At 43.8% G+C, this 22,854-nt stretch overlaps 1 protein-coding gene across 3 annotated transcripts in view; it reads left to right on the forward strand.

Annotated features, from left to right (window-relative positions):
- The first annotated feature begins 1,043 nt into the window (after positions 1-1,043).
- LOC122711257 overlaps positions 1,044-22,854 on the forward strand; it is a 74,685-nt gene continuing 52,874 nt past the window's right edge. For all 3 annotated transcript variants that reach the window (XM_043929831.1, XM_043929830.1, XM_043929832.1), the window contains exon 1: positions 1,044-1,548. In XM_043929831.1, the coding sequence (XP_043785766.1) occupies positions 1,480-1,548 (69 nt within the window). In that variant the 5' untranslated portion in view covers positions 1,044-1,479. The remainder of the gene's footprint in view (positions 1,549-22,854) is intronic.

Raw genomic sequence — 22,854 nt, forward strand, 5'->3', positions numbered from 1 at the left:
GATGGAACGAAGCCGACAAACGAGAGTCTTCTCTGCTGTGGGTCAAAAGTCGAAGGTATCCCTCCGAATGTATATCTTGCACTCGAAGAAGAAATATCAACGGCCAACGTTCCGAATATAGGTTGCCGTTGCCACGAGAACTACCGATTCCACCTGATGTCGTCCATTGGCTTAAGCTTCATTTTCAGATCACGTACGCACCATTGCGCTAAGTTTCGCTCCTCTATTTCGAAAGCACCGGATGCTGAAATCACTCTCCTTCCAGTCTTTGCCTTCTTTTTCATTTCCTTTTCCTCTTTCTTCCATTTTCTACGTTTATTCTTATTATATTTTAACATGTTCGCGAATATAGGTATTCGATAAAAATACGTGTAAGTATTAATGCTATCATCTTTACTTTAAATAGTTTAATCTGTTGGCTAATTTTATATTGTCGGCTAATATCGACAAACTGTCAAATAGAATTTTTTTTCGAAACGTATAATTATTATAAAGAATCGATCAAATTTCGTTGATCAAAACAAAAAACAAAATGAATTTAAAAAAAATAATTTACATCCTGATTTTATTTCGAGATAAAAAAGTTTAATTTAATTTTATTATTTTTTTTTTTTTTTTAAATTGTTATTTTATCGAGAGAAAAAAGAAAGTAGATGAAATTAACCATTTCGCGAATATTATTTTGTCCATTTCAAAAGATAAGCTACCATTTTCATGTTTTCACGATAAGATTATCGATAACACGATAGTTTATGTACGAATTACGCTTTCAGTTTCTATATACATCGATCGATATTTGATTATAGAACAAAGAAAGCTTATTCAATGTCAGTCGAGTTGCGATCGAAATTCTCGGTCGATCACGAATACATTCGTCGCCGCTCGTAACAGTTCGTCCTAATTCGTTCTTTTCCGATTCTTTCCGTTCCTAATCGCTACGGTTCGGTGTTATCCGTCACTGTTCGTTATTACTCGTCGTTGCTCGACACCGTCGCCATTATTAGACGCCATTCGACCGTGCGACGTGCGTAAAATATTTTCATCTTAACCTTCTCAAAATTTCTTTTAAATCGAATATCCCGTCATCGATTTAGAAGAGGAAGAAAAGAGCGAATCGAAGAATGAAGTGGAGAGAAAGAATGCAGGGAAAATTGTTGAAGATTGAGAGGCGATCGACTAGTCACGAGTCGCGATTTACGAAAAGAGTAAACGAAGCAGAGCAGCGGCGTAAGAGGAGTAAGTAAATACGAGGTGAGGGTTGAAACGTGGAACGCATGTACACAACGAGGTCGTTCTCTAGCATCTATACGCGTATTCTGACTCACGTACAACCACGAACGAGAATATACGGGCGTGCGAACAAACTACAACGAACGAGGGGAACGTTCGGTCTCGATCGTGATTTCCGAATGCGCCTCTCTGTACAAACGAACCGTCCGACAACGTTGCTACGTTACAAGCACCAGCGACAGATACAGAATGGTGAAACAAAACGTCGAGCCCCCGCTAAGACGCCAACGAAGACAACGACCAACAACAAGGGACGAGGTAAGAGACGAGAACGATGACCCGAATTCTGTCGTAGAAAATCTACTGGGAAAATACACGGTTCATTGTGCCGAGCGGCAGTTTGACAAATTGTATATGTCTACAAAACCTACTTCTACCCGCTTCTCCCTCTCTGGCTGTTCTTTCACGAGTCCCTTATTCGCGAGACAGGTTCGCGTGCGCGCGTGTACAAGCATTGTCATCGAATAAAAAATGGTAAGTGCATAGACAGTTCGTGTCGACCAACCGATAAAGGAAAAGATGGAAGGCGACCGCACCTTCTTCTCCGAAACAAAGAATTCTAGCGGAAGTGACCGAAGTAATCGATTTGTGTGCATCGTATATATACCTCGAAATGTCAATTTAAAAGTTGATCGAATTAGTACCGAAAACTCGAACATTCGATATAGTACAGTCGATTAGAACAATCTTTCGATTTTCAGATGCGAAATTTTTCAAATACTGTATCGAACGTCTAAACTTGTATCTCAATTTAGCGTAAATCATTTTCTTGTTTGCTCGATCTAACGTAACAGTTAAACGATTATGTTATCGATTAACGTTTCGTCACGTGAATGTTAACGAAAAGAAGAGACGATTCGTCGATATTAACGACAGTATATTTTTAATCGACAGTTATCCGATTGCATAGAACGCTATTGGCGTTAGGTTGAAATTGATAAATCACTGGTTCACGTCGAATGATATCGAGTACGGGTACAGGATAAAAAGAGGAAAAGAAGGAATCAAAACAGCTGGCATGTCCCGTAAATTGATCGAAACAAAAAGTTCCTAAGCCAATTGATTCAATGGATTACACGTCGTTCATCGCTCTTTGCCTTTTTTCCTCCGTCTAAAAAAAAAAAAAAAAACAATTTATTTTTCCAATATATTATTTAAACATTAAAGTTCACATTTCTTATTTATAATTATATTAATTATTTTTAAATTATTTATAAGTAGATATGTAACGAAATTTTTGTTAACTTTATAAATGATTCTTGCGCATTATGTAAACTTTCTAGTCGATAAACTCAACGTCAGGATTGCTTCCGCACGATTAAGACCGAAAGAGAGAGAGAAAAGATGCTAGAGAAGTTTGCTTGCTACGTTCTTTCCGGATTAACAGCGTATATTTGAGCCAGAGAGAGAGAGACGACGAAACGTAAGTAGTATGAGATGCGAAGCGTCCAGGATCGTCCAGGATCGTTTCGGACAGCGGAAATAAGAGAGTCGTGTTTGTCCCACGGAACGAAGGAAGGAAAAAAGGAGAAGAAGATGGAAGATGGGAGAGATGCCGGAAAAGAGACGGATAGAAGGCCGTGGATACGGACGTACGAAGTTTCCTGATCGTCGCGATGGTCGTTTTCGTCCCGTTCGATCGATGGCCATAATTCCAACGAGTCGCGCGAATGGTGCCGATCGATACGGCAGATTTTCAAGCTTCGCTTGGTCCGTTCGCTCCGTTTGCTCGGGGCGTTCGCACGAAACGAGGGACACACACACACACACACACACAGAGGGGCTTGGCTCGGAACTGTTCCGTCTCTGGACGGAACTGAACGAACTCGAGAAAGAGCGATACTTACCGGTTGGAAATTCGTGTCAATCCGTGGAATTAATAGCTCGCCGAACGAATTTAAGTGTCGTCGAGGTTCGTAGAAGGAAGGAGAAAGGAGCGAGGGAAAGAAAGTTGACGGTCTCCTTCGAGGAGAATCAAGAGAGTAAAGAAGTTCTTGGCTTGGCTGTAACTGGAAGGTTGGAAAAGTTGGAGAGAATGGGAGGAGGGGGGAGAGGGTGCATGGTCGCGCGTGAAACGGCATCGGAAGGAGGAGGAGGAGGAGGAGGAGGAGGAGGAGGGAGGCAAGAGGGAAGCGGTGGTTGGCAGATAAGATAAGGGTGAGAAATCGCGGCGCTTCTGGATGCGGTAACGTTAGTCCGCCTTCCGACACCATCGCTACCCGTCCTCTTCTAACACCACCTCGTTTCTTCGCCAAGACGTTGCTCTTCGGCTTAACGCTCGAGCTCGAACAAACTCTCCTATCGTCCTCGAGCACGATATCGTTTCACCGTATGGCCATCAGATACTCCGAAATATCCAACTATATATATATACGTGTGTATAGTATACTGTCGCCTAGGATTCGTTCGATCGACACATGGCAGGGTTACGCAGCGATGTAACCTCGGATTAACGGCAACTGGCCGATACTAAACCGAAGACGGATCACCCGGATCCAGTTCTCGTCTTCGCCGCTCGCCCGCCCCATCGATCCAACTTCCAACGTAGTTCAACTTACGGGTAATACCCTTTCCCATTCTTCCTTCACCTTTACGCTTCGATCGTGTTTTCCAACTCTTTTGTAGAACTCGCCGCATTTTCCCGCGCTTTTTCAAACCGTTTCTACTTGGTTCCATTTTCTCTCGTCTCGCGTTATATCATATATATTCTCGTTCCCTCTGTAGAGGCGCGTTTCGACAAATTACGCTACATCGATTTCGCTATCATCTTCTAACAATTTATCCCTAAATTCGAATTTGCGTTATCTTCTTAAACTTGATACATATAATTTTAATATTGAAAACTGGATAAATTCTATTGAATTTCAATCGTCTTCTCCCCCGTTTCGTTTCGTATAATCGAATCGTCGATTTTTCCAAAGATTCTTTCTTTCGAAACGATCCTTATCTCCATTGAGAAAGATCTTCTATGAAGAGCCGCTTTCCCACGCGAAACCAATAACATTTTTCGCACTCTCTTTTCGATAGAGTAGGAAGGTTGGCGAAGCTGAAAAGTGAAGTCTCTCCCTTGAGTGGCACCCCCTCGTTACCGTTAAAGAGAAAATACTCTCGCCGATTATCGATCTTCGAAGCTTGGAAACGAACTTCATGGTTCGTCGAGATTATCGAGGAAAATTCTCTAGTGCGCTTCTTACAACTCCGCAGGGGTCTCTGTCGACGTGCTTGTCGAAATTCTTTTCTTGTTTTAACTTTGTTTTTTCTTTTTTTTTTTTTTTCTTTTTTGAATCGTTTGATTTTTTTTGTCAACATTTTCGCGTTTTGAAATAACGTTAACGATTTAGAAAAATTACTTTCGACCCATAAAAATTAATCGAACGAATTTATATATATATGGAAATAGGGAAATATATAAAATATTTTCGTTTAATCTCGTATCGTCTAATTACGTAGAATTATTAGAGGATGAGTTGCTCCCGAATGAATATGCAATGTACACGTCGTAACGATTCGGTAACGGGGTCCACGATACGATTGCCCGGGGCGTCTTATTAGCGAGCTATCATGAAGAGACCGATAACTAGTATCGCAAAGAATCGGATAAAAGCCTCCGCTCTGATCAAACAGCTTTTACGCGTTCCCCTTCAAAAGCATACCGTCGTCGCTGACTCGTTTCTTTCTAATCTGATCTTTTTAAATTAAAAGCCACCTTCTCGTCGAATAGCTCGTCCTTCCATTCCGAACGGCATTCCCCCTTTTTGATATCCCGATCTCATCGATGATCGATTTACCTATTAATTGTACGGATACTTAACGATTCAAATAACCGATAGTTTAATAGAATAGAATTAAAACCGGTATTTCTTTACTTAAGAGGCTATCGGAGAGAATTGTATCTACATTTCGCGTATAGTTTCAAATGCAAATCGCATAATCGAATTCTAATTAATTAGAAAAAAAACTTTGCACGTATTAAAACTCGTCTAATTTTTTTTTTTTTTTTAAATATTTCATTAATCTTTCTCTACAATTATTATATCCATTACGCGGTTATAAATTTAAATTTATCGTTTTATTTAATATTTCGCATCTAAAATGTGAAGCGTTCGTTCCTCGTGAAAACTATATACACGACTCAAAGTTGGAAGGTTCCCAGCAAAATATGAAATCTCTTGCCTCTTCGAGTTTACTCTATAAGAGCGAATCGTTAAAATATAAAATATTTTTCCGACCGCGAATGGGAAAGATTCTTGTTAAAACGAGTGTCGAAATATCGAGGAATAAAGAGGGATAGGTGGGGGGGTTAAAAGTTAAAAAAAAAAAAAAAATAAATAATAATAAATACGTCGTATTTCGTCCTTTCAAGATTCAAATACAAATATTCGATAAACCTCGAATCGAAAGTGGACGAGAAACCTGTTGCGCGAAAATATCGTTTATTCGATGAACGGAATGGATAAAAAATTCCAAACTCCTTATATATCGATTGTTCGCGTATAGAACAATGCGTGGATCGTGGAATAAATGAGAATTTTTGAAAAAAATTTGATCGAGCCAAGGGGAAGGGGATTTCGAGGATAGGGCAGTCGTGTAATAATTAAAGGATCGAAAGGACAACTAGGATAGATAGGGGAATTGAATCCGCGAAGTGGGGGTGAGATGTAGTACGGCGAAACGACCTGGAGACGTGCACGCGAGTATGCGGGTGTAAATACATCCCATGAATTTAGGTTAGTATGCGAGCAAAACCGCACCACTTCGCAAGAGCGTGGCGTTGCCCGCGCTTAATTATTGTCCGGTTATAGGGATGATAATCGGCTCGAATTAACGTATCTAGCCGGGCGACGGTGAAGCAAGGAGACGCAATTGCTTTCGGTTATTAGAACATTCTAATTACTTTCTTAACGGAAACCTTTCCCGGTTAGCAAGTTTCCATCCAGTAAAATTGCTCGCCCGCCAAACTTCTCCTCTTCTCCGGATCCTCTCGACGTTCCGTCGGGAACAGATTTAAGAAATATCCCGAAAGTAGAAATTTCTTCGAGACGATGTCTACGAATTTCGAATCGGGGATACGATTTGGAACTTTGTTCGTTTCTCAAATTGTTCGAGATTCCAAGGACACGTAACATTCTTGGCATTCGTGATTTGAACGAATTCGATACGATTCGCAAGAACGAAAGCTCGGACAACCGATTCGCAATTATCGATTTCCAAGTTTCGAAGGGGCGTCCAAGCGGCAAGCGTTTCTCGCACACGTTTCTGCGTGGATCGCGCGAGGGTATTACGCTCGTGGTGGTCGTTCGACTACATTCTTCGGTAGTAGCATCGACCTGTACGCGCTATATAATAATTTAATATAATGCCGAGTATCGGGAAACTCGTAGGGGCGTAACAATAGAAGAAGAAGGCGGCTACGGTAGTCGATGGAGTCGCTGTGAAATATTCTCGATATAATGCCGAAGCTTCTTTCTTCTTGGCGTTTTCCGGCTTAGACCACGCAATGACCCATCCTCGTTTGGCTTTCTCTCGATACTCGATACTCCGCTCCTTCTTCCGCTATCCTCCTCTTGTTATATTCTTTTTTATTATATCTATACGGTTCCATCGTTACTTTTGTCGTATATATATATATATATATTTCTCCACTTCGAAACTCCTTCTCCTACTTCTGTTTATTCTACCGTGAGAATAATTATCAACTTTGTTTCATTTATCGGTTAAAAATGAAGGTAAATGAATCGAAGAGACAATTAACGATAAAGTATCGGTGTATTGAATATTCAAGGCTGTAATCACGAGGATGATGAAATACGATATTATTTGATAAATATTATTCTTATTTACGATCAATGGCATCGAATATTTATATTTTAAAACTTTCGATCGTAAAATGTATCTTCGACCGATTCAGATCCAGAAGGAAATAAATTCGGTGTCATCTCTCAAAACGTTCGTTCACTAATTTGTCGCAGCATAATACTTACGATTACTCGATAATATTTTTCTGAATATTCACGATAACGAATTTGAATTATCGACTTAAGTGGCAAACATCGAAACTTCTATCAAATTGAAATCAATTGGTTATTACAACTTTTAGTTGGAAAATTCAGAAATTAGGATTTACTATGAACCGAAATCAACGAAATAACATATGAAATTAATTTTTGTACTCGAAAACGTATCGCCTTGTTTATAGCAGAGAAAATATAATTTCATATTTTTCCTCTAAGAGAATCGTTAAAACTACTGAAATATTTTTCTAATAAAATCGATCTCGGTTTGTTGTTTCTCTCCTCTCCGGTGAATGCCCGGTTAAACGAATAATGGATAAATTTTAATTTTCTTTCTCATTTCTACGCCATGGCGAACAAACGCATACACGAACCGTATCGAAGACCGAAATTGCCGAGCAAATTGTTGTACTACATAAATTATCCCAAAACTTGAACGGTGTTATCATATAAAGATTGTTAAAATTGTACAGGAAAATATAATCTCGTTTCCCGCACAAAACTGTGGTGCAAACCTTTGATTTTATAACCGATATATTAATCGAAACGTGTTTTAATTTCGAGGCAGCACTCGAGTGTTGCCGTTTTTTTGAGGATTCGACAGTTGCATATCGGGTTGGTATCGAATCGATACTCGTTAATTTTGGAGTGAAATTAAGCGACACGTTCATGCGCCATCTTTTACCGACTTATATACTCTCGTGAAATTTGCCATCGCGCTATATATTAATGGTTCTTTTTTCTTTTTCTTCTTCTTCTTCTTCTTCTTTTTCCCGCGCGATACCCGTCAAAGCACAGAAACACGACTGCAGGTCGTTAATAATCGTTAGACGTTGACGACTAAGGCAGCGACCTACGACACGATCTAAGAAACGAGGCAGTCCGATGGGGCGTCACTGCGCCTCGTAACCTGCACGCCTAACGCCCTCAAACGGAAACGATTACTACGCGATACCTTGTTCCGTTCGCTCGCACCAAACTCTCTCTTTAATACACGCGCGCCCGTGCTTTTTCAACTTATCCAGCCAAATAATTTCCCACGGATTTGTTTCCCGCTCCTGAAATTTAAAGCGGTCATAAATGAAATAAGTAAGATAAACTATATACGCAGAGATCTGGCTGTGCTTACGATACACGATATATGCATGCGTGTATATATATATAGTTGCGCGTATTATATTCGACTGCAATTGTAAACTGCAACCTAAATTACCATCGGCTGTTTATCACCGCGACGTATCGTACCTATTCACTCCGTAGCGAAATAAAAAAATAACCGATAAAATTTCTCCCTTAATAAAACGATATTTCCCGATATTTCTCTCTTCGTTCCGGCACGAAATATTTCGGTGTATCGCACGAGAGAGTAAACGAGAGTAGTATTCCCCCCGAATATCGAAAGACGAGTTATAAATTATGCGAATTATGCGAATTACACGAATTCTCGTTCCAATACTATTATCGATCGAATGTCGCGCGCTATTTCGATTCTCGAAAAAGGAGATTCCGATAATAGAAAGAGAAGGGGGATAAGATAAAATATGGTTGGAAGATGGGAGGAAAGCGAAAGGGAATAATAAAATCGACGCGATAATTTGGCGGGCCACTCCTTGGAATCTAGGGTGCGCGATTATTTACGCGAATAGTGGTGGTGGGAGTGGTGTAGCGATATGGCGTCGCGTCGGGTGGGGTTGTGCAGCGTGGTGTCTGCAATGTGCGATGCATCGCAATCCACCACGATACGAAAACCACTTGGAGTTTTCACGGAGTTGCGTCGTTGCGCGATGCCGGTTCCCTTCGTTCCGCTTGTAACGCATTTGCGGGCATACGGCGAGGCGAAACGAGAAATTGCGGAGAATGGAGGGAGGGAGAGAAGAAGCGGCGAACGGATGGTCGAAAAAGTTTTATCGAATGCGGTCGTACCGCCTTCGGTGTTGCGAAACACAATTATCTCGGTAACGTCGCTTACACCCAGTAGTATCTTTCGAGTATCCTCAAGTTGGACGGTTCGATCGTATAATTCTCCGTGGCATCGAACCGAGGTCGGTGATCTCTTGCAGTGGCGCGTACGTGCAAACCGTTCGCGGAGAGGAGAGGTATCGGACCGAGCTGTTCCACGACTCCTAACTACGCCAAATAGGTTTCGGTTTGAACATGACTCGTACATTAAAGGTTAGCTCCTTGTCGGAAAGAGGGGATTCGAACCAGTTTGGGAGCAGTTGGAGGGAAGTCGAGGACTTTAACACCACCGAACGGAACTTATTCGTGCCAAAAGTCGAAAGCCGCACCGACAAAATCGATCTGCTCGGTCTCTCGCTCCACCGGTTATACCTCCGTTGTAATCGTCGAAAAACCTCTTTCCCCTCCGCTTTAAATGATTCGAAATAGCTGCGTGGTAGCGCTTAACGCGATCCGCTTTCTTCGCTTCTCTCGCGTTTCTCCTTTTTTTTTTTTTTATTTCAAACACGAGATCGTAAAACAAATTTTTATTCGAGCGAATGAACGAAAAATTTCCCAAGTTTCGTTATCTTTTTCGTTCGGCTACGGGGAAGAAATTTTCCGTGTACGTTGCGTTGCGTTGCGTTACACGCTCGAAACGGCAAATTGGACTACGGAGTTTACACGATGAAACGATCAAGTGCGTGGTTGAAATTGATCGAGACGCGATGGTGAGTAACGCGATCCGATTATCGGAGCTTAGCCGGCTGAGGATTTGTTTCCGTTAATACGCGTTAGAAAATGAAGTTCTTAAACCGTTGAATCAAATGGACGGAGAGCAAAGTTTTCTTCGTTTGATTTTCTTTCTCGCTCGATATCGATTTATCTCGACCACGCGAAACAGGACTAGAAGAGAAGGGGGAAATAAGGAAAAAAATAGGAATTTTCTATCGGAGTTAATCGGACGGAGGGTAACTATAGCGCGACAAATGTAGCAGTTCGATGAACGAGGAGTAGCAACGTGTACGAGGAATAGTTGCACACCGAGTATAGGGATACAAAACAGTCCCTGTTCATGCATACTTTAGCAGCAGCTGTCCTAGCAGCTCCAATTCCCAAGCGTGTCGATAACGCGTCGGCTTAAGCGCCGTTCACAACCATGACATTTCGATGCCTCCAGCGACCCTCCACGTGTCGATCATTTTGGAAATACTCGGTATACCGGTATCAAATCGACGCGTCTATCGATTCCTAGTTCCGGTTCTACTAGTTTTGAAACGTGTTGTCCTCTCGATGAATGGTGGTCCGATTTTAAGGCGAATTTAATACGCGATCGAGCGTACCAATCGTTAATTAAATTCTTGCTTCGGACGCGTTTCATCATGGTCGAATATAAAATTCGCTGGAATAATAAAACAATTGGAACGTGAAATTTTCTACCGTTTTTCCCGAATAATAATAATCTCCGTATCAAAAATACCTCTTATCGTTCAAAATATCTCCTTTAAAATAACGTTCTACCCTGTGCAATATCAAATCATCGAGTATACGCGTAACCAAGCATCGCAATTACTTTAAATAATTATGATCGACTCGCTCGGGGCCAACGCTTTTTGAAAATAACGTTTGCGCAGCGGAGAGCGGTGCGATGTAAAAATACATCGTTTTTTTTCTTTTTTCTTTTTTTTTTTTTTTTTGGATTTCGAGCGTATATACCTTGGAGACTGGAGTAACGAGTTCGGTAAGCGAGCGTTCATCGTTTCTGGCGCATATCGAACCATCGTGGATAAGCGTATCGCGCGTATATGCGATAGCGCACGCGTTCGCAACGGATGCGCTTGCATATCCACGGTAATTAGCTATCGGAAAATGGGTGCGCCGCGCCGTTCGGCCCACTCGAATCTAGGGAATACGTACATCCAATAGCTTAGCTCGCGTTGCTCTCGTCTGATTTCATCTTACGACGACTCGCCTCGGATTTGGATTCGATTCGCTATCGTCGGACAACGCGAAGATGAAATTAGAATCCTTTTGATATCTCGGTTTCATTTTTCTTTTTTTCTTTTTTATTTCTTTTTTTTTTTTTCGCGTCTCGTATATTCATATTTTTCTTTGATGATAATTTTAGCACCGTAAAATTTACCTCCAGTATTTCCTCCCTCTTGACGCTCGGTCGACGTTCTTCTCGGCGAAAATTTCAACCAACCTTTTTATTTTTCAGTTTTCTTTTTGTTCGAGAAGAATAAGTAATCGCACATCGAATCGTAATCGTTATTATTAGTCGTTCGTTTGTCTCGATGCTTCGAATTTCTCTTTCTCCCTCTCTCTCTCTCTCTTTTTCACGAGAGAGATAGAGATTCTTAAATTTGTCTTCCTCGTTCGTAAGTAATTTGCCGTGTAAATCTGGCGCAGCAGGGATAGTCAAAAATTTATCAGCGCATCGGTATAGAATGGAAATTTTGACACAACGATACGTTTGTTCGGAATGGAAAGAAGGAGTATCGAGCGTAATGCGGATCTCGAAAAGGGCAGCGGTGACTGGGCAAAGGCAGGGGATTGCTGCGGCTACGACTCAAAGTGCAAACGTACAGGGAGAGGAGGTTGCCGTACGACGTAGATACGACGGAACTCCTGCTGGAACCGGGGAATATTAATCGCAGCCACTGTCGGTATCCTCCGCTACAGCCTCTCTCCCCCCTCTCCCTCCGCGTTCTCTCCTTTGCTCCACAGCACTGCCGCACCGCACCGCCGTTTCGCAGCTCTCCCAACTCCCTGCGTCTCTCGCGGCAACGACTTCTCTTCTCGACCTCTTCTCGCTCCTCTTACCCCCCCTTCCGCCTTCTCTCGCGCCCTCTCAGGACCCTTTTCCGTGTACCACATCAAGCCGAGAGACGGCTACTAATGAGGCCAAAAACATCGGGAGCCCGGAGTTACGACCGTCCCAAAAACGTTACGCCCGTGATTTAGAGGATGGTAATGGAGCGGACTTTACCCTCGAACGCCGCTAATACTTTCTTCGGCCCTTAATCTCCCCGCCCACCTTATCAGAGATTTCGAATAACGCGCGCGCCATTAACGCGTATATAACGTGTAATGTGTTGGAACGGGTCGTGCGAATGCCGCGCAAAAAAATTCTCGCCAATTCGTGCTCTCCGCTTCTCTCCTTTGTCTCTCGACGCTCTGTGGTACGCGCATGCGTGTATGTATCTCGCGACATTTTCGTTCGTTCGTTCGTTCGCTCTATAATTGCGATCGCGTCGTCTTGCGTTAGGGGAGATCGATCCTTCCTGCCTGCCAATTATTACCCATTTTTATCGATATGTACGCTGTACGATACCATCGTTGCCATGGATAAACAGAGACGAAAAAAATAATTTACGGAGGAAAATGGTTTCGTTCCTATTATTTCGGTCGCTGCCTTCCTTCTCCGTTTCTCTTTTTTCCGATGGAATCGTGTGCGGGCAGCGCGGGCAAAGAGAGAGACAGAGAGTGTGTCTTTCACTCTCGCGATAAGAAGGCCGCGTGTCACTCGACGACGGTGGGAAGCGCGGTAGCAACGCATCGCCCCAAAGGAAATTTGCGCGACCATTACTTATATCATACCCTCGGTCAGATGCAGATGCAAAACATTTTTCTCTCCGGCTTGCGAGTGACTATGATGCAGTATAATAATATTCCACCAGTTTTTCCCTAAGACGCCCCATTACTTGTCGCTATGGCCTTTGTCATCGGCCGCTTCGTTATTGAATTTTATAATATAATTAAGATTTCTCCCAGTGGTCCCCGTCCCGTTCCAATTCCCTTCGGATCGATCCCATCCGCCGCTTCTCCCTCCCTTCCCAGTGTTTGCCCGCATCTCGATCGAGAACGATTTTTCGCGTTGCATCTAAAACGCTGTTCCGTATCGCGGCTGAGTACATAACACCGAGTGCCGGTGGACAGAGAAAGAGCAGGGAATGGAAACGCTGTTGGGAAATGGCGTTAACTGTACACAGGCCACTCGACTGGGCTGTTGGCGAAAAGTGAAGGAGGGAGAGAAAGAGAGGGGAGGGGATGGAAACGAGAATCATCGGTACAATGTTGCGCGATTTCAGCGGTGGCCGAATTCTCGGTGACATTTGGTACGCGTGTTCGTTCGCACCGTCCAACTCGTTGCCCAGACTTAACCCGTATTATAGCGGGAGCGAAACGGCCCGGTATTATACGGTGCATCGCGATTTAATGCCGTATAATCGGTCGAATTAATCGGGACTAGCGCGAAACTTTGCCCGGTATCTGTGCGTCATCGGGAGCGGTAGTCCCGGTCCGCGGGACGTTCGAAACCGATATCTGCCGCGAGCCAGTTTTTGTTTCGATTACAGGGAACGGAGGGCGGGGGGATTTTCAACGATTCCAGCACGACTCGAACTCCGTAGAGGTGTTGTACAGAACGCGTAAATTTGGTATAATGACCGAGGAGCGCGACCCTCTCCCTAGTGATTTACGAAGTCACTTTGGGCGACCGAGTAAAACATCGCAGCCCGCGATAGCTACGCTCGTTATCCCGTAAAATCAACTTCTCCCGTGACGATAGAAATAGTTTTTTATGCTGCGCGTCGGGAAGCAACGTCTTCTACCGCATTCGATTACGATCGAATTAATCTCTGTTTCTGTTTTCGTCCCTCCTTTTCGCGAAATTTTGCACAGATAGGGGGAAAAAAAACTTGGTTTATATAATCGAATAATCGTTCGGTCGCGCGCGGATACTCGAGCGTTTTCTTGGCGAACGCGATTGGATAAGAGTTCTCTCGAGCGTCGATGGAAACGTTTCAGAAAAAAAATATTCCTTCCTAGAGTGTCCTCTAAGAGCTCTAGGGATTTACGAGGAGATTCGAATATGTGGAGTTGGACATGTTTTTGCCGATACTCGACCGACTATTTTCTACTTTATCACTCTTTTTCCACGTGATTTCGTGCTTTCATACGTTCGATCATCGCTCGAGTACAGATCGAAATTTGTATCTGAAATTGGAATTCCTTTCGACCGATTACTTTCCAATTCGAATAATCACGATTGTCCGATAGAGAAGGCTTCGATCCGTTCGAAAACTTAAAACCGCGAGAAACCGGGCTCGCTATCGGTCAAGTGCAAACTGGTTTCGGAGTATACAGAAACGTAATCTCGGAATCGCATCGGTTTCAGGAATCGACGAGAAGATACCGCAAAACCGTGGTTCTCCGAAATCGTTCCACGTTCGGTTCCACCACCGACTTGGATTATTCCCAACCTAACCTCGAGCTACTGTGGCGCCGTAAGTCGATTTATATTCCGTCACGATCCGTCTTTGTTTTCCACCACGGGGAAATTCGACAGGGAATTTTTTGGTCGAGAAGACGTCGAAAATCATCGACACGCTGTTGTGGCTCGCCGATCAATCGTATGCAACCTTTCTCCCCTTTGTTTCTTCTTCTTCTTCTTCTTCTTCTTCTTCTTCTTATTGTTGCCGTTCGAGGAACGTCGTAGCTCGCGTCGAGAATAGGGAGGAGAAGCGCTGCTGCACGCAGCCACGTTCGAGGAGGGGGGGATAGGTTGGTTGGTTGTTACGCGGGCCGTATAAAGAGCGAACGAGTTTCGCCGTTAGCGGGGTCGATTCGTGGAGGGAAAAGAGCGACGGCGACGGGGAGTCGTCGGGGTTTGGAGTAGAGTTCGATCCTCCGGTTGAGGTTTTGTTCCACCATTGTGACGACTCGAACAATGCTCCCCCCCTGGTTGGTGCTGGTGCTGGTTGGTGCTGGTTGGTGCATCGTACGCGAGGACCGCAAAGGAGGGTCGAGAGCCTCTCTCGCGCGTCCCTTTCTTTCTCGTTCCCCGCTTTTGCCTATCCCCCCCTCCCCGTCTCTACCTATCCATCCGTGTATATTTATTCCTACCTCTTCTCTTACGACTTTTTCATCCCTTGCTCGCGCGCGCTACTTACTCGCCATGCTAGTTTCGTTTCGCTCCCGACCGTTTTTCCACCTTTTTATTTTTTTTTTTTATTTTTTTTTATTTTTGTTTTTCGAAAAAGTAAGAGACTCGTATTTTCTATTCTACGTATTTTTTTCCCTCCCCCCTTCTCTGCCTAGTAAACGACAGCGCGTATAGTGGTTGGTTATTTTATTTATTTATTTATTTATTTATTTTTTTCCCTTTCTTTCTCGGATTTGAAAACGGGACGCGCGAAATGTTTGTTTGTTTCAGCTTACGTGCTCGCAGAAACGATTTAAGAGAAAACGACGTACAAGAGCAGGGGACTCGCGTGCCTCTGTATGCCGTGTTTCCACCTATTACATATTCATACGTGGACACTAACGATAGTCGTAGAAGTTCTCCTGGCGGGGAACCCAGTTTGTAGGTTTCCCATGTTTACTAACACCCGCGTTTATCGAACGACGATGCTCGTGTACCGCCGAATCGTCTACTCGAACTACGACAGGGCCAAGTTTCGTTTTCACAGAATTGACGATCGTTTTGAGTCGGAAAATAATAGATAATCGCGATCGACAATAATCGCGAAATGGTGGATCATTTCTCTAATTTCGTAACTCAATTACGAGGTTATCGATACGATGCCACGGTTTGGTCTAAAATCGACTTGAAGAGAGAGAGAGAGAGGGAGAAAAAGAAAAAAAGCGATCAAAAGTTTGGGCGGAGAGAGCGTTCTCGAAAGAAACGAAGACTCGAGACTGTGCAAAGCCTCAAGGCTGTTCGCGTATCCCCGGAGAGAGAATTGGACCAACTCGTACTCGACCAGCCACCTGAATGCTGAAAAATTCACCGAGCGTTAAAGCGGGAAAGGTCGAAGAGTAAAGAGCAAAGAGCAAAGAAGCGGTGGAAGAGGATCGCGCTCGCTGCTCCTCTCCGATCTCGAGGCAAGGAAAATGAGGGAAGCGCGAAATGCAACGGGCAAAGGGGATTTCACGGTATCGGAGCATCTGCCGAAAGGGAAACGAAAGCGAGCAACATTTGTCACTGGTAAACCTGTGTATTCCTGCCTCGAACAACTTAGTTTACCTAGTTGGTTTACCCGCGAGACGAGAACCAACGATTCCCCTCGATCCCGATAAACAACCTTCGTCTCTACGAACGAATATGAAAAAATATCATCGTCGCGTCGTTTCGAAATCGTAAAGCGACCCCTCGATTCCTCTGCCTCGTAACGCGGATTCGATTTGGGGAAAAATATTGTCGCGTAAATATATATCGTTCGATCGATGATCGATTCGTGACGCGATTGATACAGTAGAAGAGGGAGGGGGGAAAAAAAAAAAAGAAAAGAGAGGATAAAAAAGGGGGAGGAGAATGAGTTCGTCAACGACACCGATCGATACAATGATTACACGGGAATTACAAAAGTTTAACGGGGAACATTGATAATAAAATTAATGCGACGAAACCAGGCTTGTTCCCTCGAATATCGGCCCGGTGTTCGCCAATATCGAGCGGTATGGTCGACACAGTTTTCGATGCGATCGCTAAAACCCCCTCCTCCCCTATCATTGTGTCGCGCTCGCTATTCGTGGAATACAATCTACGATATTAAAAGTAATTAATTAAACAAATTGGTAAAGTTATATTTCATTTTTGTCATTTGTCCGAATCGAAGCTTCGAAATTTCCCCTAATCCCCCTTCACGCCGCCTCGATCGACTAGTTATAAATAGTTGGCAAGTGATACGAATACGAATTTACATCGATCGCTGCGACGATCAACGCGCACCTCGATCAAAACCTCTTTAGAATTGAAATAAGAAGAAAGTTGAGGTCGAAAAAAAAAAAAGAAAGAACGAGGGCGAATTTGCCTCTGCGTTACGTAATTAACACGGATCGTTTACAAAAGAGGTATCAACCTTGCGGGCCTTTTTTTCTGCCTTGCGTATTCATATAATTCGATAAAAATTCGTTTGGGGAACGAGTGGAAATTGGAGAAATTAAGGAAGAACGATCGTAAACCGGGGCTTTTCGAGGAGGGTGGTCTTTCGAGGGGGAGGGGAGCGAGGCGGTCGGTCGAATAGGAGGAATCGCGCGATCGATAAAGGGAGGAAGGATCGATGGATTACGCGAGACGTAAACGGCGCGTGTACGGAGGCTCCTATGAATAGGGAGAGGCGGGAGGCGGCGCATCCCTGCGTAAGCATTCACCTGGCCTATGATGAATCGGCCTAATTTCGCGGGCGAAAGGTCACGTAAGCTCGGTAAATCTTGGTAGGGGGGGCAACGTTTCGGAGGAGCGAAACATTTAGCGGTGGCGGTAGGATAGGTGGAGTTGAACCACGAGTGGATAGTCGGGTCGTAGGAAGCGATTCGTAAATCATATCAACGCGCTCGAAACACACGCCACGCATTCCTGAAACTGTTTGCTGTCGCCTACCACCAACGAGCAACCTGGTTTCACGCGCCTAACACGCGCGCCGCCCCAACACCGATAGTCGTACGTACGTACGTACGTACGTACCCTCTCCCCGCCTCACCGTTTCCCTTTCGTTCTCCTCCCTCCGCCAGCGCGAAACGTTTCCACCGGTTACCCTCGATGCACGCCCTCGATCGTGGTCCATGGCGCGCGAGCAACAGCGGCCGAGTCGATCCACCCTCGTAATCACCTTCGGCATTTCGTCGATGAGATTAATGTCGGTCCCTTGCCGACGCGTCGCTGTTTCAACGCGCCAATCAAATTTCATTTCCATCCGTTTTTCATCCAACGTTTTTCCCGACCTCGTTACCATACCTTCAATTTTCTTCCTCTGTCTATCTACTAATACCTATTAAAAATTTATATGGGCGGACAATTATCGCGCTATCGCGATCCAATCCTTCCCTCCGTTAATTTCTCATTCTCGACGATGCGCTCCTTGTATCCATCCATCCATCCATGGTTATCGTGTCGCGAGATTAATGTTTTCGAAAGGTATATGTTTTTGGCCGCGTTGATACATACTCGTCCGATGAATTATAATCGTAAAAATTTTACGAAACGAAACCTCTCCTTTTCCCCAAATGCATCGCGAATTCTGTATGTTTCTTTAAGAGTATATTAGCATCTACTGGAAAAATTAGGAGAAAGAAATACAGGTTCGATATTAAAACGGATACATAAAGTGTACGAAAACTCTGCAATCGTGGAAAAAAAAAAACAAATATAAAGGGAAGATACGAAAAAAAGCGAATAGTCGAGAAAAGTGTGCGTAGAAAGAAGAGAAAAAAGTGTTTGAAAAATGTTCAAAAAAGAAGTGAAATATCTGGAAAATAAAGTACAAAGTTTGTTTGTACATTTCGCAAAATATATCTCGAAAAGTTTAAGAAGGAGTCAAGTTTAAGTTGGAGAAAAAAAAAAAAAAAGTAGAAAAAAATCTGATCGAATTGTTTTTTTTTTTTTTTTTTTCGTTCAAATATCGTAAAAAGTATCGACCATAGGCGTATATACTTTTTCGATTCATCGTTAAAAAACCGGGTGTCGCTTCGTTGGTGAAAAAGTAGACCTTTAATAAATCTCCCGAGAAGTGACCCGAAAGCCTAGAAGCTAAATAAGCCGAAGGCAACGGGGGAATAGCTCATTCGAAACGATACTCGCACGTCCAGGGAATCGAGCGGGTTTCCTTCCTAATTAACATCGGTCCTTTACTTATCCCTTGCAACTATCGACTACCGAATTCCGAAAGGTCAGGGAAATCCGTTCGCGTCACGGAATCGATCCTGAATGTTGTCAAAATTCGAAATTCGTTGATCCAAAATATTGAGAAATTCGGAAATTCGAAGTCATATTTCAATTACGATAACTACTAATGTACCCGAATCATTAATCTCGATCGTGTGTGAATTTCTTTCTCTCGACGGGACATATATTTTCATATATTTTTTTTTCTTCAATAACGAAAGGTATCTCGTCGTGTTTCGTAATAAAATTTCTTAATCGACGATTAAATAAATTTTAAGCGTTCTCGAAAATTCGTCTCTTATAATCTCAAGCTTGCGGTGAAACAGCGTAACATTGTTAAGAGTTCTTGGACTCGTTAACGAGTTGGAACGATTTTACGCGTGGTCATACCACTACTCCCTAAACGGACGTGTAGTTGCTTCGTATTACCGTGTTTAACGAGGCCTCGTCTCGCTTGACATTTCTAATTATACTTGCGATAATTATACGACCGATAAATCGAAAGATTTTATAGATCGAAGAAAGTGTTTTCGTTCGGTATACACACACACACATATATATATATATATATATATACGTATATTAAAATGAATCGTTAACGCGAAAAATACGTATTCTCACCTGTTTATGAAGAAGAGTAGAAAGAGCAGAATGTTGGATGCGTTCGAAAGGGTAATGGAAAAATTTACCGCATCGTTCTAACGCGTTCGGCAAAGCGTTCACGTGCCACCACTTCTCCTTCCTCGCACTAACACTGATATCACCACCACCAACACCAACCACCACTATCACCACTAATCACTATCACCGATCCAGGTGATCGCCACTTCCACAATGATTATCGAAGAGGAATCGACTCTGAAAACCTTTGGCGCGAATTGTATTTATTCGGAGGACACCGTGGCTGTACTCATACACGCCGTTTCATCCGAATTTTGGAAATACGTGTTCGCCAACGACGACGATTACGGTTCCGTGGGGATGGAAGGTGTTACAGGGGCGAAGCATCGTGCTCTGTGAATCTGCGAAACATGTTTCCGAGACGCGGGTATATAACGGGGGGAGAGGGGGGGGGAGAGGGGAGGCCTCGCACACCGACCAAGTATCCCTCGTCTTGCGGCGAGCACGTTGTCGAATAGCCGCCCGAGCGCGTTCTACCCCTACCGTTACCGGGGTTCGACTAAAGCGAGAACCGAACCTCGTACATTCGCGATACCCGAGCGCATGCTCTGCCTCTCCTCGTTTCCTTGCTTATTCTCCCCCTGTGTGTGTGTATGTGTGTGTGTGTGTGTGTGTGTAAGTGGTGCGGTACATAGTTGCCCCGTGTCGCACCTATAAAGGGTGGTCAAGAAAATTCTCGCGGAATCAAAATCCCATCGAGGAAAGCGTTCCCCTATCCGAGACCCTTCCGAGTCCCTTTACCTCGCCTCGATTGACTCGATTTCGAACGACGCCATGGAAATGGCCGGGAAAGCGTACCAACCGAACCGTCTTCGCTCGCTTCGCCTTCTCTCGCCACCTATCGATACCCCCCCGTTTCCTACCTCCCCCCAAATAACGAGGTGTAGGTTTTTACGGGGCGACCGGTTACATTCCTATTCCTATATCTTATCATCCCCCGCTACGGGATTCGACTCGAAAAAGGGAGAAGAAAAAGTTGTTTACGCGTATCTAAATTTCGTCGCGACGAACGAGGGGAGGGGGCGTGTTATTAAGTGGGATCTCGTCAAGCGATATTTCTTTCTTTTTTTTACGCCAGTGTTTCGAGCGAAACGAGACGAGCCCTGTAATGATCCCCGCAACCGCGTCGTCGTCGTGTCGGATGGAATCGTATACGTGTTTATTTTCGAATCTTTGAAAAAAAAGCGGGAGAGCGTCTCTCGAAAAATATCCCGAAAAATATAACCCAGCCGCGGCCCCTGTTTCCCGTCATCTCGCGAATATATATATATATATATATATATATCCATCCCGCTTTAAATATAAGTGCACTTTAACGTTTTATCAGACGCCCGCGCCAGATTTGTATACGCGTAAATTCTTCGCGGGTATAAAGCGAATAAGAGTAAAAAAGAAAGTTGCGCGGCCGGTGTTGGAAAGCGTCGCAATCAAATCGGGCCAAATTATATTCGTACGTTTAATCGGTAAATCCGGTTTCGCGAGTTTTCAGCGGTAACTTTTAGGGGCCGGTAAGTTCGTTTAACTTTCATCGTTCGTACGCGAACGCGAAGCGTAACGCGTGGACATGGAAAAACGCGTAACGCGCTTATTCCCCCCACCCCTTCTCTATCCTCGTTACCTTCGCGATTTTCGAATAATAATAATAACGAGATTCGATCGGCGGTGGAGAGGAGGCTGGTTGGATGCTGGAACTGGGCCGAAGAGTGGTATTACCGGGTATTGTAGCGCGCGTGGAAGGGAAGAAGGGGGAGGGGAAAAAAATAGGGAAGATTTCGTAAGATGGTTTTGTTATCGCTTCTCGTTAGCGGATGGCATCGACAAAAGGCGAGTGATATAGGGAACGCGCTTTACGAAAAGAAAGCTCCGCGGAGCTATAATACTTTTTCTTCCGCAACGGTCATTATTCAACCGTAACCTGCCGGGCCCGCGACATTCGTATTTCCGCGCTATTTTCCTCCTTTTCTTCTTCCTCTTTTCTATATTAGCAAACGCGTGGCTGTACACCGATCGTTTACTCCCTATTACAAATAATGGAATCGATTCCGCGTCGAACGTTTATATCCCCCTTCTTACTTTTTCTTTACCAATTTTCGGTTTAGCGGGAACCGATACGGAATATCGGCCACTTGCTTTATTCCATTTCCCTCTCCTTTTTTCCCCCTTTTCCGCTCTTCGTTATCGTATTTATCGGGTTTTAAGAAAATACTACTAATTCATATCGTATCGGAATTGGTCGATTGGCCGGATGGAAATCTCGAATTGGAAAAGAAACGAAAGAAATTTTCATATCGCAATTTTGCCTGGAAGAGGGAAAAAGCGTGGCATTACGATATTCTTGCTCCTCCTCCTCGATAGAGAAAGGAAATTTAATCCGAGAAAAGGTAAAAATTTCAGCAAACCGCGCTCCGCGTTGACGTAGATAGAAAGAAGAAATGGAAAGAAGAAATAGAAGGAGGAGGAGATAAAGAGCTGGTAAAAGACGAATGTTTACGTGGTCGTTTCGACGAGACCGTACCGTTGAAAAATTGTTGTTGATCCTTTGGACGAACGAAAACGAGCAACGCGCTTTAGTAGTTTTATATAATATGTAAAACAGGGGAGCGATGCAAATGGAAACGTATATACTATCGCGCTACTTGAGTAATTAACGCCGGTGGAACGTTTGTAATTAATACGGCTCATTATCGTGACCAAGCTCGAATTTCCTCACATCGAATTGTCAGATGGTCGACCTAATTAATCAGTGCCATTTACAATTGGAATTACGCGCGAAACGAATCACCGTTAATTTTATCGCGCGCTAATTAGAAATTACTATCTTTCCTTCTTTTTCTTTTTTTTCTTTTTCTTTTTTTTTTTTCTTTTTCACCAATCACTGCGAATCGAGTCGATACGTAAACCGTTTTGAATACGAAACGATCCGAGTATAGCAGCTTCCTTGTGGATCAAAATTACCTTGCCAAACTAGCTCCCAGATCTCAATTTTCTTTCTCCTAATCCGGTATGCGAATATTCGCCATCTTGAAATTCCTGAACCCTCGTGGAAGTTTCGCGAGTTTCCCCGATAAGTTTGTGTATCGCGGTATTGCAGCTGGCCGAGCTTGCCTAGTTTCCGTCCGATCATCTTCCACCCCTGGTATTTTCTCCCGTAGTTGGAGCTTTGCGTTCTTTGAACAGCTTCCCGATCGAGGAGGATCGAAACGATTCGAGAGTGAAACCGAAACTTACGAAGAGGAGAGAAAAGAGGGAACGAATTACGTGTTG

The sequence above is a fragment of the Apis laboriosa genome, unplaced genomic scaffold, assembly GCF_014066325.1.
Source record: "Apis laboriosa isolate Shangri-la unplaced genomic scaffold, ASM1406632v1 scaffold16_cov148, whole genome shotgun sequence".
Taxonomy (NCBI): domain Eukaryota; kingdom Metazoa; phylum Arthropoda; class Insecta; order Hymenoptera; family Apidae; genus Apis; species Apis laboriosa.